The sequence below is a fragment of the Pleurodeles waltl genome, chromosome 2_2, assembly GCF_031143425.1.
Source record: "Pleurodeles waltl isolate 20211129_DDA chromosome 2_2, aPleWal1.hap1.20221129, whole genome shotgun sequence".
In the NCBI taxonomy this organism is placed as follows: domain Eukaryota; kingdom Metazoa; phylum Chordata; class Amphibia; order Caudata; family Salamandridae; genus Pleurodeles; species Pleurodeles waltl.
Genome location: NC_090439.1, coordinates 926,746,758 through 926,767,101, shown reverse-complemented (window position 1 = coordinate 926,767,101; position 20,344 = coordinate 926,746,758). Strand labels below are relative to the sequence as shown.

At 43.6% G+C, this 20,344-nt stretch overlaps 1 protein-coding gene across 2 annotated transcripts in view; it reads right to left on the bottom strand.

Moving 5' to 3' along the window:
* Positions 1 to 2,587: 2,587 nt before the first annotated feature.
* Positions 2,588 to 20,344, bottom strand: part of EBAG9 (estrogen receptor binding site associated antigen 9) — a 166,001-nt gene continuing 148,244 nt past the window's right edge. For both annotated transcript variants that reach the window (XM_069220632.1, XM_069220633.1), the window contains one exon: positions 2,588 to 3,115. In XM_069220632.1, coding sequence (XP_069076733.1) covers positions 2,995 to 3,115 — 121 coding nt within the window. In that variant the 3' untranslated portion in view covers positions 2,588 to 2,994. The remainder of the gene's footprint in view (positions 3,116 to 20,344) is intronic.

Genomic DNA, 20,344 nt, shown 5'->3' with positions numbered 1-20,344 from the left:
GCGTAAAAAAATAATGCAAATTTGGTGCAGAGTATAAATATGCCCGTAGTGTTTAAATATTTACACAAGCTGTATTAATACAGCCAAACATCAAGATTTCGAATTAATTATACCCCTCCGAAATACTTCAAGAAAATCGGATTAAAAACCATTTAAGGCACTGTTCATATATGCCAGGTTATACAGAAAAATATAAAATACTAATCACACAGTACTACAGGACAATGACCATTTTCCAGCTTTAATAAATTCTAACTATTCTTACTAAAAAATCAAATCTATAATCCATGCATAAAGGATGTACTGCACTGACAAAGAGAACTGAATAAAGTTGGTGTATTGAAAGAAGAAAGAAATTCTAAAATGTCCCAGCTACAATGCCTACAAATTAGACAGATTTTGTAAGAAAATTGATTATTATTTGGGGTGGACGACTGCCCACATCAAGAAATAATTACAACTCTGACAACAGTCAGAGTGAACCCTCAAAGTCACAAAATTAACCTAAGCTCAACCCCTGAGAGCTATTGTACAGCGTAGACGGGATTAATTTAGTGCAATTGTATGCAGTACCATAACACTAATAAAGTGAACACACAAAGCAATAAAAATCCAAACTGAATAAGAAAAGTAAGAGTAACATATAATAAACAAAATTAAAGCAAAACAACAAACTCCCAATAAGCAGAACCAGGTGTGAATTTTGTAAGTTTTAAGTAGAAATAGCATCAAAAGCCACCAACGATAGTCCAGGAAAGTGGTAGACCAGGACCAAGGTGCAACTTGAGGAAGACCATGACGGAGCCCTGGTGGGATAAAGTGGTCCCTGTGAAAGTCTGGAAGTCAAAAAGTTCAAAAGTATTTCTAAGTTTCAATGCAGAAAGGGCTTTGCCATTTTCCTGAAGAATAACATTGACATGTCTTCTACGTTCCAAATAACCACAGGAGTAGGAGTACACTTATAAGGCCCCAGGACCTCCGGGTAAAGCCCTTACAGACTCTCAAGGTATTAGACAGAGAACAGCAGCAAATCGGGTCGCCAATGGTCAGCTGGGCACTTTAGGAAAAAGGCCTCTTGAAGCTTGTTTTGTCCCTGTAGCCATATAAGGGGTCAGCTAACTAATCCTTAAAGTCAATTTTATTGTCCTAGGTATAAGGGGGTGCAAGTCCAATCCTTCAGGGCTCCTCTCAGGCCACAGGCAGAATGTCCTCTTCTCTTCATTTGCAGGTCTAGAAAATATTCTGTGGATGGTACCTTTGAGTGCCACATTTATGGTTGTGGCCAGCTACTGGGTGGAGGTAACTTTAGGTGGACAAACATACAGCATTATTATTTTAATCTGTATTCTGGTTTTCTACATACGACATATAGGCCTGTCACAGTGAGAATAGCTTTTTGTGCCTTTGTCACTGTAGGCAAATGGTAATATCAGTTTTCTACATGGCTCACTTTTAAGTACCATGCACCCTGCCTTTTAGGATAAAAGGTCTAAACAGTGGTGACATACTAAAGTTTAAAAGGGAGATTTCGGTCAAAAAGGGATACTGTAATAGGTCACACTGCAGGTTCTATACTGCAGCAGTCTGACTACACACGCCGTCACAGCAGTTCCAGTCAATGCATCATAAGTTTAACGGACGGCTCCGTAAAAAAGACAGAGCCATACTAAAAACTTACAATTGTTTTTTTTCAAAAAGAAAATCACAAAGCAGGATTTTCTTCTTGAAAATAATAAACAAATAAAACAATGAAATAGTGAAATCTCCAATTGTGTAGACAAAGGTAGCACAGTGCAAATCAAAAAGTCAGATTTAGGGGCAGGTTTGGGACTGTCTAGCATGGGTCTACCAGTACAGGTCTGAACAAGCTCACATGTAAACACTTGTGGATAATCCCATACCTCTAGATTGTAGTTTCCCTCTCTATAAACCAACTCTATTTTACTACTGTCCTGCCAATTGTAGGAGCAACTGTGATTCTTAGGTGGAATAATTTATTTGTGGTAAACCCTAAAAGGTGTTAAATGATCAGATGTACATGTTCTATTTTTGGATGTGGAATATTCTGCATGCTTAAATGATACACAAAGAAATTAAAAATGCCATAGATTTCCTAAAGTACTTGAGGGAATACTTTGAAAATCCCAAGACAGTTGAAAATGTGCTCCCTACAAAGTTAGATATTCAAACATAACCCTTTGTAATACTCGTGAAAATGTAACTGTCTTTAAGCAAAAATATAAAACATTTTGGAAAACTGAAAGGAAAGTACACTTTATAGAAAACACTCATTTCCAATGCAGTACAAAACATTTGAGATAAACTGGACATCAATGTTGCTTCTTAGAACACAACTTGTTCCTAAAATTATATCATACTGAAATGGGCAGTGGTTAACAGGTTTGTGTGTTTGGTGTGGTGGCGAAATGTTTGATGGACTGAACAAAGAACAAAACAACTAGTCAAGCCTTTTTTGATAAACCAGGAACCCAGTTAAAATTACAGTGGTCAACCACCTACTAAAATTTAAAGCCATCCAATTACTTTTTATTTTGTGTTTAAGTTTTTAGGCAAGATAGAAGCAAGATTACTTTTTTTGTCTTTATTTAAGTATTCCACTTATTTCTGGAAAGCATAATAGACAGAACAGTAGATTTCCACCAAATAAATATTTACATCCACATCGTTTATGAGTTCCAAATACTATTCTGCAGAGCTAATTAGCCATAACAGCAGTCTCTGTAGTAGTCTTTTTTTGTAACATGGCGGGAGAGGATAAAACCGGAACGCCGTCCTAGAATATGATTTCAGAAAGTCTCATAATCCCAGCTATCACTTTTCCAAGATATTTTCAGAGATATCTCTGGATGTGTATGCAACCTGAGGCTCAATGTTCTAAAAACACTTTTCAATCAATACAAAATGATGCTTTTTCTTTTTGAAGTAAAATTGTGTCCTCCTCTGAGTGACTAAGTTGCAGCAGTGCAGTTCATGTTACGATAGTTTCACACCAATTTTGCTCTGATCTTTTTTCATTAACCTCTGGGCTTCTTTTTCCATTTTCTTTCTTTGTTGCTCTGCTGTTCGCTTTTCTCGCTCAGCTATTTTCTGCTGGCTAAAATTCAGAACACATGAAATGTGTATTCAGTATGTACTCATAATAAAACAAGTAACTGCAACAGTTCAAAAATACAACAGGAAATATGTAAGTGAAAATCACAAGGAACACTTCTTGTAAACTACAAACTCAAGGATGACCTAAAGAAAAGCTGTCTCACATTTACAAAAAAGTGTAATGATCATGTAGAATAAAGCAGATTTTTCTTTATTTATGGGCTATTTTAAGAGTTATTGCATAGTATAGCCTCTTACTTTGTATACACCTCCTTCATTTGAAACCTGTAGGTCTCCATGAAAACAGTCCTGCTTAATTTATAATGTGGCTGTAGCAGGATGATTTATTTTTTCCAGAAATATTCCAACTACACCTTCTTACCGTGAATTATTTAAATCAGATTGTCTAGAAGCTCTCTATAAAGCAGATACTACTGAACAAACAAAAAATTGAATATGGCCTAATTTAAGCATGGTTCATATTTAGTTATGATATTGACTGTGGCATGCAGATCATAAAGTAAATAGAGATAGTAATGAATGCAGTATGTGAATAGGAAAGAGCACTGGCGTCTGTACTCAGAGTGCATGTCAAAAGGCCTTAACACTAATCATAGCAAACTGGACTTCCACATAAATTAAGAAATTAAAACTACCCGACAGAGATTTGTTTGATATTCCAAAGAGGCTGGAATGTACATGCACATATAAGTTCAGGGCAGCAAAGTTCAGAATTTCTGGAAGGATGTATATTCGAAAATAAAATTGGTTATTGGAAATAAAATCAAGGAAAAAGAGAAATTACTCTGAATAGATTACAAGAAGGCAGAGACACTCAAAGTCACATGATGCATTATTCTACAGAAATGGAAAAGTAAATCATCCTAAACTACCTGAATGGATTATTAAAATGTCTAAACTTGCAACACTGTAACCGTCATGTTGATGACCAGAAATAGGCTGCATTTCCACAATCAAGTGAGTTAAAAAATTATCCTGGAAAACGCATTAACTGGAGAACACAGCTGCACAATGAGTGATATTTTTCCCTTACTCTAAAGGCCCTTTAACAATTTTGACTTTGATATGTACATAGATACCTCCGAAAGGGTAATGTGACATAAGAATTAGGTAAAAATATCACTCAATTTGCTTTGTTTTAATCTTAAAATACCAATTCAGCAGTTATACTTAACTAGCTAGCTAAGTACAACTTGCACCTTCGCCAAACATTGCTTATGACCTCAAATATTACATCACCCATTCATTACATGTTCAACGACATTACTGATGACATCTCAAACGAGTGAATGGCAGGGTCGCAAGTTATAGTTATCTCAGTTAACTGTAACTGCTGAATTTCACATATTTTCTTAAGTTTAAAAGAAAGCAAAGTGAGTAGTATTTTACCCCACTAGAACATCACTTCAACCTTTAGCATTTTTCAGTGGATTTCCAAGTTGTTTTTTTATAATTGTGAGTTACATATTTTTTTCCTTTACCTTCCCATAATGCCCCTTTAAACTTTGGTTTTCAGTTTATCGTGAAATCTAGCATTATGTTGAAAGTTAATAATTTATTTTAATTTAACAATTTTCAACCTATTTACAATACTACTGGAAAGTAATGAACAAATTACTCACCTTTGGTAACGCATTACCTGGTAGAGACCCTATCTAGCTGCAGATTCCTAACCTTTGATTTTTCCCAGGTGTCAGACTGGATCCGTATAATTTGCCTGAGCAATATCCCTGCATGTGCCATCAGGTGGCTCCATTCAGCTCTGTGTGGCGGCGGAGCGGGGAGTGACGCTGTGGTCACCTATATAGGCACCACTCAGGCATGCAGGCATCAGTTACTTTAATCACAATTTTGCACACCTCTTTTTAGGTCCAAACTTTGAAGTTCCTACTCTTCCTTATGTGGAAGCGGGGGAGCAAAGAAGGTGGGCAGAGTGACAGTTTGACGCAGGCGAAATGGGGTCACCACTTTTGGAAGGAAAGAGGCACGGCTGCGCAGCAATACCATGTCTGGAATTAGCGTGAGATATGGTGTCCTGGATGACAAGGCCTATATCTCACTCACCTTCCAAGCAAATGTTATTGCCACTAAGAAGGCTGTCTTGATGGTAAGCAGCAAGAGGGGACAATTGTGCAGTGGCTCGAAGGGAGCACACATAAGGTGAGTGAGAACTAGATTAAGATACCACTGAGGCACGATGAAGGACGTAGTGGGAAACATATGTACAAGCCCTCTCAGAAACCTATTTACAATAGAGGACTTAAAGAGAGAGGGTTCATCACGCAGCCACAGAAAGTAGACTGAGCAGAGCCATTCAGAGTGACCAGGGCAGAACCCTGGTGGGCAAGAGAAAGAAGGAAAAGAAGAATGTCAGGTCTGGGTGGAGAACCCTCGCTTGCTGCTGCAACAGAAGATCCTCCCAAAACGGCAGCCTCACTGGAGGATCGATGCTCCATTTCAGAAGCTTGGGACACCAGACCTTCCTTTCCCAGTCTGGAGCCACAAGTATTACGTGGCCCCAGTGTAGGAAGTTGGCTCTGTATATACTATTTCAAAGTAAGAAATAGTGTGCACACAGTCCAAGGGTTCCCCTTAGAGGTAAGATAGCGGAAAAATTAGATAATTCCAATGCTCTATTTTGTGGTAGTGTGGTCGAGCAGTAGGCTTATCAGAGGGTAATGTTAAGCATTTGTTGTACACACACAAGCAATAAATGAGGAACACACACTCAAAGACTTACTCCAGGCCAATAGGTTTTTATATTGAAAAATATCTCTTCTTAGTTTATTTTAAGAACCACAGGTTCAAGATTTGCAGTAAACACTTTAAATGCATTGTACTTCACTTAGATACTTTAGGAACTTTGAATAAAAGCAATATCATATACAGTCTTTGTAAAAATGGCAACAAGCTATTTTCAAAGTGGACATAGTGCAAAAATCAACAGTTCCAGGGGGAGGTAAGTAAAGGTTAGATTAGGAGGTAAGTAAAACACTTACAAGTCTCAGTCCTGGGGCATAGGCAGCCCACCGTTGGGGGTTCAGGGCAACCCCAAAGTTACCACACCAGCAGCTCAGGGCCGGTCAGGTGCAGAAGTCAAAGAGGTGCCCAAAACACATAGGCGCCTATGGAGAACAGGGGTGCTCCGGTTCCAGTCTGCCAGCCGGTAAGTACCCGCGTCCTCGGGGGGCAAACCAGGGGGGTTTTGTAGAGCACTGGGGGGGGACACACACAAGTAGGCACACAAAACACACCCTCAGCGGCACAGGGGCGGCCGGGTGCAGTGTGCAAAGCAGGCATCAGGTTTTGTATTGGTTTTAATGGAGGGACCCGGGGGTCACTCTAGTGGTGCAGGCAGGCACAGGGGGTGCTTCTCGGGACAGCCACCACCTGGGCCGGGCAGAGGGTCGCCTGGAGGTAACTCCTAGCTGAGGTTCGGTTCCTTCAGGTCCTGGGGGCTGCGGGTGCAGTGCTGGTTCCAGGTGTCGGGTCCCTTGTTATAGGCAGTTGCAGTCAGGGGGAGCCTCTGGATTCTCTCTGCAGGCGTCGCTGTGGGAGTTCAGGGGGGTCGTCTCCGACTACTCACAGGCTCGCAGTCGCCAGGGAGTCCTCCCTGTGGTGTTTGTTCTCTGGATCTCGAGCTGGGGGCGGCGGGTGCAGAGTGAAGTCTCACGCTTCCGGCGGGAAACGTGCAGTCCTTGAAAGTTGCTTCTTTGTTGCAAAGAAGTAGCTGGTTTTGAGCAGGGTCGCTGCTCACAGGAGTTTCTTGGTCCTTTAGTCCAGGGCAGTTCTCTGAGGCTTCAGAGGTCGCTGGTCCCTGTCGGCTGCATCGCTGGTTGCAGGTTTTCAAAGTTGGAGACAGGCCGGTAGGGCTGGGGCCAAAGCAGTTGTTGTCTTCCTCCTCCTCTGCAGGCTTGTAGGTCAGCAGTTCTCCTTGTTTCTTCAGGTTGCAGGAATCTGATTTCCTAGGGTCTGGGGTGCCCCTAAATACTGAATTTAGGGGTGTGTTTAGGTCTGGGAGGGCAGTAGCCAATGGCTACTGTCCTTGAGGGTGGCTACACCCTCTTTGTGCCTCCTCCTTGTGGGGAGGGGGGCACATCCCTAATCCTATTGGGGGAATCCTCCCAACTCGAGATGGAGGATTTCTAAAGGCAGGGGTCACCTCAGCTCAGGACACCTTAGGGGCTGTCCTGACTGGTGGGTGACTCCTCCTTGTTTTTTTCATTATCTCCTCCAGCCTTGCCGCCAAAAGTGGGGGCAGTGGCCTAAGGGGCGGGCATCTCCACTAGCTGGGATGCCCTGGGGCGCTGTAACAAAAGGGGTGAGCCTTTTGAGGCTCACCACCAGGTGTTACAGTTCCTGCAGGGGGAGGTGAGAAGCACCTCCACCCAGTACAGGCTTTGTTCCTGGCCACAGAGTGACAAAGGCACTCTCCCTATGTGGCCAGCAACATGTCTGGTGGGTGGCAGGTTGGCAGAAACTGGTCAGCCTACACTAGAAGTCGGATTGGTATTCAGGGGGCATCTCTAAGATGCCCTCTTGGTGTATGTTACAATACATTGCACACTGGCATCAGTGTGCATTTATTGTGCTGAGAAGTTTGATACCAAACTTCCCAGTTTTTAGTGCAGCCATTATGGAACTGTGGAGTTCGTGTTTGACAAACTTCCAGACCATATACTCTTATGGCTACCCTGCACTTACAATGTCTAAGGTTTCGCTTAGACACTGTAGGGGTATAGTGCTCTTGCACATATGCCCTCACCTGTGGTATACTGCACCCTGCCTTAGGGCTGTAAGGCCTGTTAGAGGGGTGACTTACCTATGCCACAGGTAGTGTGAGGTTGGCATGGCACTCTGAGGGGAGTGCCATGTCGACTTAGTCTTTTTCTCCCCACCAGCACACACAATTTGTGAGGCAGTGTGCATGTGGTGAGTGAGGGATCCCCAGGGTGGCATAAGACATGCTGCAGCCCCTAGAGACCTTCCCTGGCATCAGGGCCCTTGGTACCAGGGGTACCAGTTACAAGGGACTTATCTGAGTGCCAGGGTTGTGCCAATTGTGGAGACAAAGGTACAGTTTAGGGAAAGGACACTGGTGCTGGGACCTGGTTAGCAGGGTCCCAGCACACTTTCAATCAAAACTTAGCATCAGCAAAGGCAAAACGTTAGGGGGTAACCATGCCAAGGAGGCATTTCCTTACACCCAGTCGCTCCTGATCTTCTTGAGAACTCTGTCAGGAGTGATATGAGCGGTTTGGAGTGCAGGAGGCCTGAGCTTCACCTGTGACTAAAAGCGTTGGCGAGCAATCACTGCCTTGGAAACCCCAATGGGCAATACTGCTGACATTGCGCGTTCTCTTCAGATGCGAATAACCAAGGCTCTCCCCACTGCTTAAAGAGACCTTGCACCACCTTCGAATGGCAATGCCATTCATGATCCACTAGACATCGACGGCTGAGTTTGTCCTGGTGTTAATAGAACCTGCCAAGTGTTGAACCCACCAGGGTTATGCCCTGCTGTTTCAGCCATGTCCAGAGACGCAGGGCCTCTTGACAAAGGGTCAGCGACCCCACCCGCCCTGCTTGTTGCAGTACCAAATGGTGGTGGTGTTGTTCATAACCACCGGCACCAACTTCCCCTTGACAGAGGGATGAAATGCCTTCAATGCTAGTCAGATCGCCCAGAGTTCCAACATGTTTATGAGTCTGGATTCCGCTGGAGACCAGAATCCTCTGATCTCCACCTCTCCTGGATGGCTGCCCCATCCCAGAAGTGATGCATCAGTCACTTCTGTAAGGTCTGGTTGGTGAAGAGGAGCCTGCCTCTGACCCAACTGCAGTTCGTAATCCACCATTGTAGGCCTTTCGCAGTTCCCTCTGAGATCTGGACCATGTCAGAGAGATTTTCCTGATGCTGCACCCACTGGAACTTCAGATCCCACTGCAGAGCCCCCATATGCCATCTGGCATGTTTTATCAGAAGGAAGCAGGAGACCATGAGGCCCAGCAGCCTCAGTCAGTCTTACCGAAACATCGGTATCACTGCCTGAATATCCTGGACTTGCTGCTTGGGAAGCTAAGCGCGAAACTGCACTGTGTCCAGAACAGCTCCTATAAAAGAGATCGTCTGAGAGGGAGTCAGGTGTGACTTCGTCATGTTTTAGTTAACAACAGCGAATGCAGGAGATTTGCCGTAGTCTGGAGGTGGGAGAGGACAGCCTGGAGTGAGTCTGCCTTCAACAGCCAGTCAACAAGGTAGGGTAAGACTGTTTGGGGGAGTATGACCGAGGTGTTCCCTGACTTCAGTGCCAGGCTGGTGGAATAAAACATCTTCTTCCTAAGATGGTCCAGCCTCTTGGATTGCCTGTCCGGGGGAGCGGGAGGGAATGCACCATGAGAAGTGGAGGTTTGGACTACCAAGCTCTCAGGGGTGGGGTGTAGACTGAAAAAGCTACGGTCACGTGGCGCAGGGCAATGGCGGTCGTCCTGGTTACAGGAGCCTCTGTGCTGGGCTTGGACCAAGTCCCCAGCAGGACATCTGTAAGTGCTTCGTTAAAGAGCAGAAGGGGTTCATGTGTAAAAGCCCCAGGCTGAAGCATTTTTGCCAAGATGCTCGTCTTGACTGCCAATGAGGGCAGTTTGAGGTCAAGGACCTCCACTGCCCTACGCACCACCACTGCATGGGAAGCTCCCTCATTTGTAGCCATGTTTTGGTGGGGGGTGGGGAGTAGGGGAGCCAGTATCTGGAGAGGTGTCCCGACCACTGGTCTATCCTACCTCCTCATACGAGACCAAACTACTCTCCAACTGGTGTTCCAAAGGGTCCGGAGACCCCTCCCACTCTTCTATGTCTGGCTGTGTAAAAAAAGGCACCTGTGGGCATTCCGGCTCTGGATCATTGGGAATCAGAATGGGGCTGGAGCTGCCGGTAGTACATCAAGACTACTGAAAAATGAAAAAAAGTTGTGTTTACTATTGAATAACAATTTGTAATTAACTTTATAAGTGCAGAGATCTTCTTCCTAGGTCACATTTTGAAGATCCCTTAAGTGTTTTTTGTATAACTTGTTTTTTCTTCAGTTTAGTGCTCTCTCCGTACTACTGCCATACCATCATAACCAATGTAAAGGCTCTGCAGCAATGCACAGATGCTGGCACGTTGTATTCTGGGCCTCTCTGTATGCTGCGAGACCATAGTAAAATTATAAATACTATGTATAGTATAAATACAGTAATTTATTTTTAACTTTGAGACTAGAAACTTTGTAAATATGATGCGTCAAACTATGAGTACCCTTAGTGTGCTTTGATATTAAAAACACTGTTTCTGTGTTTTGCAGTCTTGGGCGGTATTGTGGCAGTCTCGAGGAGGACTGCAAGACCAGTGGCACAGACATGAAAACCTTTTTGGTTGAAATCACTGTCTTCCTTTCTATCTACAAAGACGACACATTTTGAAACTGATTTGAGAGTAGCAGATTGCTCGGAAGAATTGCTGTGAAACACTCTTCGAAAGTTTCTTGGACCTTTCCACTTTTATTCTGGGTCATCTGAAATCGGAAATGCCATCAGGAGCACAGATGCCAGAAGAGATAGCGGAGGAAGAGCAGAGTCCCATACCAGGGGAGAAGTCATTAGTATGGGAATTTTTTGTTTACCATACCATCAGTTAACAAAACTAGAATAAAAAAAAAAAAGGTTAATACAAAAATTGCCACCTTTGACATCTGCCATCAACAATTCAGCAGGGGCAATGGAAAGAGTTACTCTTTAGGCACGTCTGGGATGCGAAAACATATGCACTTTCATACATTCCCGGAATTTTTCCCAAACCAAGCGTCTATGTCTGGAAGAGGAGGAGGCCTTAGCGTCAGGCACAGGTCCGTCAGCTGCAGACAGTGCATCATCAAATGTGCTTCAGCAAAACAGGGGCTAAATACCAGCCTGTCAGCACATGGTCACATAAAGCAGCCAGTGCTCTAAAGTAGTGGTGAAGGGAGAAAAAAGCATTGCAGCAAGACATATGCTCGTCATCAGCCACCAGTGAAAGTAAAAGTAGTAGTTTCTTTCTGTCACAACTCGAAGTTCAGAAGCCCATGCTTTGGTTTTCAGTTCAAACCCCAAAAATCTATAAAAATCTATAACAAACTAAAAATTGTTCAAAAAAATGTTTCTTATTAACGCTGCCTTCCTAGGTTTAAACGTTAAAAACCTTATGCTTGTCAAATCTGTGTGTGTATGAGCTTTTATGTGTGTTTGCATGAGTGTGTCTGTGGATGTTGTGTGTGTGTGTATATATATATCTGTGTGGGTGCCATTATGGTGTATGAATGTTCTTTGTGTGTTGTGTTGGTGGTGTGTCGGTGTGTGTAGGTGTCAGTTTGTGTGAAGCTAACAGTTTGTGTGAAATTTTCCAGGAAGGAGCTGGGGTGGATAGTATATGGTGGATGCTGGCACACCACTGAAAAAACACAAAGGTTAAAGACATGTTATAGTTAGGTGAAAATGTCAGTTAAAGCCTACTGTTTTAAACAAACAAGACCACGGAAGTTTACAAGGTATAGTTATATCAAGTAACTATAGTTATACCCTAAAGTAAATAACTTGGGCACCTGCCCATGAGCAGTGCATGGCGATAGCGCATGTGGATCTACATGCTACAAACAGATGCTTACAGGGTAAGTAACATTTTCCATTCCTAGCATGTGTTGCTGAAGGTACACATGCTCTGCATACACTGTGAAGCAGTACCCTCCAACAAGCGGTGGCTAGCGTGTGGATGAAGCAGATGTCGGAAACAAGGACCTTAGATTGCTAACCATAGCATGTTGTCTAGCAAGGGCATCCACACAGTAATGTGTGAGGGGTTGACCAGGTGGCTGCTTTACATATGTCTGCTAGGTGAATGTTCACTAGGAAGGAAATCATTGCAGCCTTCTTCAGTGAGCTCTTGGTGTAACCAGCTTTGTGATAACAGATTTGAATACACTTACCTACCCCTCTAGCAGCATGTGCAATATAGCCTGGCCATGGTGAGGCTTGGTGAAGGACACAAAGAGTTGGTCTGATTTACTTAGGCTTAATCCTATCAATCTAATATACAAGAGCATGTGTAAAGTCAACCGTGTGTAGTACCCTCTCTGCTACTGAGCCTGGCTGGGGGGGAAAAAAAGATTACGATTTCTAGTGTCTGGTTAAGGTGGAAAGGAGATACAACCTTGGGCAGGAACTTAGGGTTAGTTCTCAGTACTACCCTGGTCTAATGGACTTGAATGAAAGGTTACTGCAGTGTGAGTGCTTGCAATTCTCTGTCTGAAAAAAGTAACTGTCACTGAAAAAAGCCAATTTTCATGAAAGGTGATGGAAAGATCAAGAGTGGAGGGGCTTGAAAGGGGTGCTCATTCATCTGGTAGGGCTACATTGAGATTCTGCCATGAACAGACGGGAACTCAGGAAGGCAACGACCCTGTTGAGATCTGATTTAAAGACTTTACTCACCGGTATGAGAAAGATGGAGGACTGCTCTCTATTTTGCATGTACGCAGCTATGGCAGCTAAGTGAAGGCATAAGTAAGTTTGCACTAGGCCTGATTTCTGGAGTAAATAGCACGTTATTTTGGACAGCAGAATTCCGGGGTTCCAGGTCCCTAGAAATGCAGTAGTGGACAAATCAGTTTGACTTGGCTGAGTAACAACCTTGTGTAGTTGGTCTATGGGCCTCAAACAAGATGTCCATACACTCTTGTGGGAGACTTAGCCGAACTCTAGCACTTCAGGTACCAGAGTTCCAAATTAAGGTGCTTGGGGTCTACATGCCTGACCTGGTTTTGGTTCGTGATGAGAAGATAAGTCTATCAGGAACCTTCTTGTGGGGACTGTTGAACATTGTGAGGTGTACCAAGGCTGGCTGTCCCAGTAGAGGGATAAGAGGATGAGGATCTTAGATGTCTGCACATTCTTTTGAAGTATGAACAGTATGAACAGGAGTAGAGGGTGAGGAAGAAAAGCATAATAAAAAATAACCTTCAACCATTCATACATAGTGTGTTGCCCAGGGACCACGTATGGTCCCTGGGCAACATAGATCTATTTGTGGGGTGTCCCAGCAGTGGAAGTAGCTGTGGAGGACTTGTGGGTGAAGTTTCCACTTGTGGATTTATTAGTGCGTCCTGCTGAGCAAGTCCTTAAGGTTGTTCGCTAAGTCCACCATCAGATGAATGCGGTGGTGGAGTGCCCTTTGCCAAATGTTCTGAGCTTGCAAGGAGATGAAAATAACACAAGTGTTGCCTTGTTTCTGTAGGTAGTACATGGTGGTCATAATGTCTGTCCTAATACAACTTTGCCCTAAATGAGAGGAAGGAAGGCTGTAAGAGCCAGCAGGATTGCTAGCAATTTTAGGTACATAATGTGGCACCCATGTTGATGTGAGGTCCACACTATCTGTAGTATAGTGAAAATCAAATGTGCTCCCCAGCCAGCTTGGCAGGCTTCTGTGGTGATGGCGATTTCAGGAATAGGGTCTCAATAAGATCTGCCTTCCAACAGATTGTTGCTGTTCGACAAACGCAGATAGTAATATATGCTGGCCTTCACCAAGCCTTGCTCCTTTAATAGACCCTCCGTTTATGACCATTGGTGCCAAGAGGCACTGTTGCAACAGACAGATGTACAGCCAGGGGTGAGGCACAATGGTAATGCATGAGGCTATATTGCTGAGGAGGCGCATAACAGTTGTAACTGTAAAATAAAGATTTGGCTAAAGAAAACATTCAAGCTGGTGAAAGGCTGAAACCCTTTGCTGGCTCTGATACTTTGTGACTGATTTTAGTGTTGACCCCAGGAAAGGTTGTATTTGGAGGGGCAACAAATAGGGCTTGATGGTGAACCAGAGCAGGTGTAGGCGAGAGATGGTAGCCTGGGTGTGTGATACAGACTGTGGCTTGCTGCACTTTTGATCAGAAAATCATCAAGGTAGGGGAAGACGTGGATGCCTCCTCTCCTTAGATGTGTGTCGACCACTGCCAGGCTATTGGTTAAGACCCCTGGAGCAGTGGTGACGCCAAACAGTAACACTTTGAACTGGTAATGACTGGCCCTTACCACGAAGCACAGGTAGCGTAGGTGGGCAGGATAGAAGGGAACACAGAAGTAGGCGTCCTTAAGGTCTAACACCATAATAAAGTCGCCTTGATACAGAAGAGGAATGACATCCTGTAAAGTTACCACATGGAAGTGTTCGGACAGGATGTACTGACTGAGGGGCCTGTGGTCCAGGATGTGCCTGAAGGAGCAGTCCTTTTGGATGAGAAATTAGAGAGAGTAAACCCCTTTTCCTAGTAGGTGGGGAGGGACTGGTTCCCTAGCCCATTGTTTCAGGGAAATACTGGAGTTTCCCCCTCGAACAGAAGTTGTGCGATTGTGGGAGATGGAGGGAGTCAATGTTTGGTGGCGGATGGTCCTTTGCAAGAGACCCCTTTTTCTTTACCTCTGCTGTTATTGCAGCTGTAGGCATTCCTATTGTAACCCTGTGATGTGTAATGCTGGTTAGCCTACTGCTGTCGTCTTCGATATGAAGAGGTAGGCTCAGGAGAAGAGATTTTGGAGTCTGACTTGCACTAATGCCTCCAAAAGGAGCCTGAAGGGTTTGACAGCACCCACAGACTTGGACGTGACAGTGTCTAAACACTCCATTAACATGGGGCCTGAAGAGATGTCCTAGGTCAAAGGGCAGGGTGCACATATGCTGCAGAACTTCATGCTTAAAGCTGTAAATGTGGAGCCAGGTGTGGCGCCAAATCAAGGATCTTTTATTGACCCTCTCCAGAAACACTCCTCGACTTGCTGCACTGAAGTATAAATCCCTTTAATTGCTTGTCCTTCTGCTTGCTCACGATACATTCAAACCAATGCTTTTTTTTTTTTGCTGGATTAACATCGGTTTGAATACATATCGGTTTGAATGCCTCGTGAGCAAGCAGAAGGACAAGCAATTAAAGTGACTTATACTTCAGTGTAGCAATTCGAGGAGCGTTTCTCTACTCGAATCGTGATACTCCTGCTTTGGTGGTAAGCCATTCATAAAAGGGCAGTTCCTTCTGACCAGTTGAGTTTTGGTGATCTGTGCCCTGAAGAGAACCCTTGAATCCAGTGGGTTCGAAACGCGTCAACAATAGGGAGCAGCAGTGAGCACTTTAAAAGAAGGTATGGCCTTCAGGGAGAATTCAAAGCATTGTCTTGTATTGCACATCATTCCTGTTTGAGCTACCACAAAGACTTATAATTAGCACCTCTGCGCCCTTCTGCTCTTTAAGGAGGAGCCTTAAAAATTTTGCGAATGAGAGGCTCTGAGTTTCCTCTATTTCAAATTGGTGCAGAGCCTGAATTTTAGGTTGATTTTTTTGTGTTGGTTTGTGTTTTTCAATTTGTATATTATTATATGTTTTCGATGTATGTAATGTGTGTGCAATGCCAAAAAACTTTTTTTATGTGAGGTAACTGCTCACTTTTGTATTTGTTCTTTGGTGTGTGATAAATATTATTCAATTACAATTGTTCTGGATAAATGTCATGAATTAATTGGTTTTACATTCTCATTGAAATAATTATTTCCAAGTCAATTACAGTGTTGGCTCTTGTTTCTTTTGTGTGGTTTGATTGGCCTAGCCTCTCTGTTTTATAGGCCATACCCATTTTCTATTACAGTAACTTTCTAAAAGTGGCATTTTCAGAATTGCAGTTTAAAATCCAACTTCAGTTTTGAAAGCACGTCCTTTCCATCATCTTGTGTACATTTTTGTTGAGAAGGTCATCAAGGACCAGGGTGCGAGTCCCCTGCAAGGTCCAAAGACGTGTGGAGTGGATGCCGATCAGTCTCCAGAAGACTTACATTTTGTGCAATGCAATGTCTCTTATTTACATGTTGTCTTCAAATGGAAGAAAACATGCCCAAAACATATCTGAAGCAAATGCAGCTTGCTGTAAAATATATGTTTTTTGGTTAGACACAGTATAAAGTTTATCAGTTCCCCCTGATAGAAAATTAAGGTAAAATATTTACTGGTTAGACGCAGTACATACTATGCTACCTGTTAGAAATGGAGTCTTTGGTTGGCAGTCAGATTACCCCTTGTCCAAGCAAGGACCCTCACTCTAGTCAGGGTAAAGGAGATTCACCCTCAGTTAACCCCCGCTCACCCCCTTGGTAGCTTGGCACGAGCAGGCAGACTCAACTTCAGAAGCAATGTGTAAAGTATTTGTACCAACACACACAACCAGTTTAGAAAACTAGTTAATATTTATCTAAATCAAACAAGACCAGAACAACAAATATCCAACACACAAGTCAAGATATAAATTTTAGAAAGAATAAGTCTTAATCCTTAGAAAACAGCGAGAATACTGTTGTTACACAAAGTACCAAGTTATCGTCAAAAATCAAGCCGAACTGGCGAGAGTGGTTCAGAAAAGGCCAGCGATGCGTCGATTTCTCACTCACAAACAAACCGTGCGTCGTTCCTTCTCCGGTCGAGGTGGCGTGCATCGTTTCTTCTCTCCCGCAAGAGATCGATGTGTCTATTCCCAGACGGGCACCTCGGGTCCGGGCAGACTTTGCGTTGATTTTTCACGCCCAGCAATTTTGGGCTTGAAATCCGGTCACACGGTGTCTGGAAACCGTGCTGCGTGGGGCTTGCGTCATTATCAGCAGCCGGTTAGTGGGTGTTGGGCGATGTTTCTTCAGCCGTGATGCGTCTATCTCCCAGCCGCGATACAATTGGAGCATCGATATTAGCCACAAGGCGGCGCGTCGTTTATCAGCCGCGTTGCGGATGGTGCATCAAAAATTTCCCTGCACTGCAGTCTTTGCCAGAATTTCTGTCCTTTTCCACCAGCTTCACCTTCAACGGCCCAGAGACAGGTTAGGGCACCACTTGGCAGGGCAGATGTCTCAGCAGAGAGTCCAGGTGCTGGCAGAGAGAAGTCTTTGATGTCCCTGAGACTTCAACAGGGGGCAAGCTCAGTTCAAGCCCTTGGAGATTCTTCACTTGTGGAAAGTGACACAAAAGTCAGTCTTTGTCATCTCTCAGGCAGAAGCAGCTACTGCAGGCCAGCCCAGCAAAGCACAGACACAGGCAAATGGGCAGTACTCCTCATCAAGCTCTTCTCCTTGGCAGGGGTTCCTCTTGGTTCCAGAAGTAATCTGATTTTCAGGGGTTTTGGGTCCAATATTTATACCCCTTTCTGCCTTTGAAGTAGGGCTACTTCAAAGAAAGGTCTCTGTTGTATGTAAGATCCTGCCTTACCCAGGCCTCACCCGACACCCCCCAGGGGGTTGGTGACTGCATTATGTGAGGGCAGGCACAGCCCATTCAGGTGTAAATGACCACTCCTCCCTTCCCCTCCCACCCAGATGGCTCATCAGGATATGCAGGCTACACTCCAGCTCCCTTTGTGTCACTGTCTAGAGGAGATTCACAAACAGCCCAACTGTCAAACCGACCAAGACAGGCAATCCACAAACAAGCAGAGTCATAGAAAGGTTTAAGCAAGAAAATGTCCACTTTCTAAAAGTGGCATTTTCAAACTAACAATCTAAAAAACAATTTCACTAAAAGATGTCTTTTTAAATTGTGAGTTCAGAGACCCTAAACTCCATATTTCTATCTGCTCCTAAAGGGAATCTACGTTTTAATAATATTTGAAGGCAGCCCCCCTGTTAACCTATGAGAGAGATAGGCCTTGCAACAGTGAAGACTGAATTTAGCAGTATTTCACTGTTAGAACATGTAACACATCAGTACATGTCCCACCTTTAACATACACTGTACCCTGCCCAGGGGGCTACCTAGGGCCTAAAGTAAGGGGGCCTTGCATGTAGAAAAAAGGGAAGCTTTTAGGCCTTGCAAGTGGGTACACTTGCCAGGTCGAATTGGCAGTTTAAAACTGAACACGCAGACACTGCAGTGGCAGGTCTGAGCCATGTTTACAGGGCTACTCATGTGGGTGGCACAACCAGTGCTGCAGGCCCACTAGTAGCATTTGATTTACAGGCCCTGGGCACTTCTAGTGCACTTTAATAGGGACTCACCAGTAAATCAAATATGCCAATTATGGAAAGCCAATTACACATATAATTTACACAGGGAACACTTACACTTTAGCACTGGTCAGCAGTGGTATAGTGTCCAGAGCAAACAAAACAGCAAAAACAGAGTCCAACACACAGAAACAACTTGGGAAGGAGAGGCAAAAAGTTAGGGGAGACCATGCCAAGGATGCCAAGTCTAACACTACACATGTAGAATAAACAGTCTACTAAATGTTGAAATTCCTCTTGGCTATGGATTCTATAAAACAAAGTATAAAAGCAAACTTCCAACTCACATATGCATGCACATATTTAATATTCCATGTGCTGCACATTTTTAAAACAAACATCTTATGATGATTGGGAAACTTTGCTTGCAGGTGTCTGAACTACAAATGGAGAGTGCCAGAATTGGTGTAGCATATTTTTTTCAGCACGGAGACGGTCACTACAGCACTATACTATCTTCATTTTCAAAATCTATTGTGTTTGTAAACAGATAACACCTCCACCTGCCTCTATGAACCCTTTGCAACAAGGCAGGAGGGCCTCATGTGACATCTGATCCTTTTAGCATGAGGCAATCAGAACATCCATTCACACTTTTCCCTCCTATCTGCTGCTTTGCTTACTAAACCACCTTCAAGATCAAGAGAAAGCTATTTCTAGTTAGTCACGGGGTATCTTTTTTTGTTTAAAAAACAGCATCTCAAATGTGTAAAGATGAAGCAGGGATTTGATCACTGCAGCATTTGAACATTTATTTAGGCAACAAGTGTTACTTATCGATTTGTAAGGCGCTGAACTTCACCTATGCTACTACAGAACATTGGCAGAGAAATATGAAATAAGTCAGTTCAGGAAAACTTGAATGCAGCCACAAGGCCTGTGTGAACATTTCAGGTTTCAGAAGCTTCATGAACTGGAGGTAACCAGCTTCTGTCTCCAATTGAGAGATGAGGCTGTTACAGTCTCAGTCCCTAGGCTCCCAATGATCTCCCACCATACTTCAGTCTCTTGAAGGAACCTTGTTGGCTCGGATGGGCCGAACAGGAGTGCATGCTCTGGGCCAAACTTAAGTTTCTGCCACTTTTTGAAGGAAGAAAGGATCATTTGCCCTCTTATGCCTTGTGCTGAATGCACAGTGGTTTACATTTTATCCAGAACTCAACTGGGAGCCAGTGGAGAGCGCTCAGGGCAGGCTGAATATATTTCACTGTGACCCTCCAAAATATGAATGCACCATAATGCACAATAAGGCAAAGTTCAAGTAGGCTTGTAAAGATTATGTCATTACAGACACCTGAATAAAGAAACAATTTCACCAATAAACCCCTACAGAGGAAAGTGGTTAAGGAGCGATACCATTTCGAGATTTGTTTAAAAGAAACATTTAAATGAAGGTATTAAAGAGACAGGGTAAGATTCAGCATAAAGGATAAATGTTATGGTTGCAGTCAGGAGAAGAAAAATACAACTCCGCACCTGGATCTAGATGTTAATTTAAGATTGGCGCTTTTGCTAATAAGCTCACTGACTGACTCCAGGAGAAATAGATCCATTCTGTGCAACACAAATTCAATTTCCCTGTCAGCCTGCTCTTGCGTGCTAAAAACTTATAACAAATGCCTCACACCTATATATCACACAAACTGCTTTGTGCAACAAATACATTGCGCACAGTCACAGGAAAATGTATTTCAGTCAACCAAACCTCCATCACAACAGAAAATAAACAACATTCTGTAGTGTGGTTGGTTTTACATATCCTTTGCGCGTTAGCTTCAGGCTTTAGGCCTTTGTGCACTTTGCCCTGGATGTATTTTATTCATTTGCTGGCAGCTTAGAGCCTCTGTGCACTTTGCTCTAAATGCTCTTTATTAGGCTTCGTACTGTTATTTTTCAAATAGCCAGTTCTACGGTTTTGTTTTTTATTCATATCACACTGTTTTGCCTACTTCAGCACTGGAGTTCTCCATAACACATTCACTCTGTGCTTCAGTCAAGGATACAGTCTGGTACATTGCCGATAGACGTGGTAGGAGTTTAGACTTGGCATTTCTGCGTAGGGACATTTTGTGATCACGCTGACATGTTAGTTATAAAATCAATTCCTTGTCC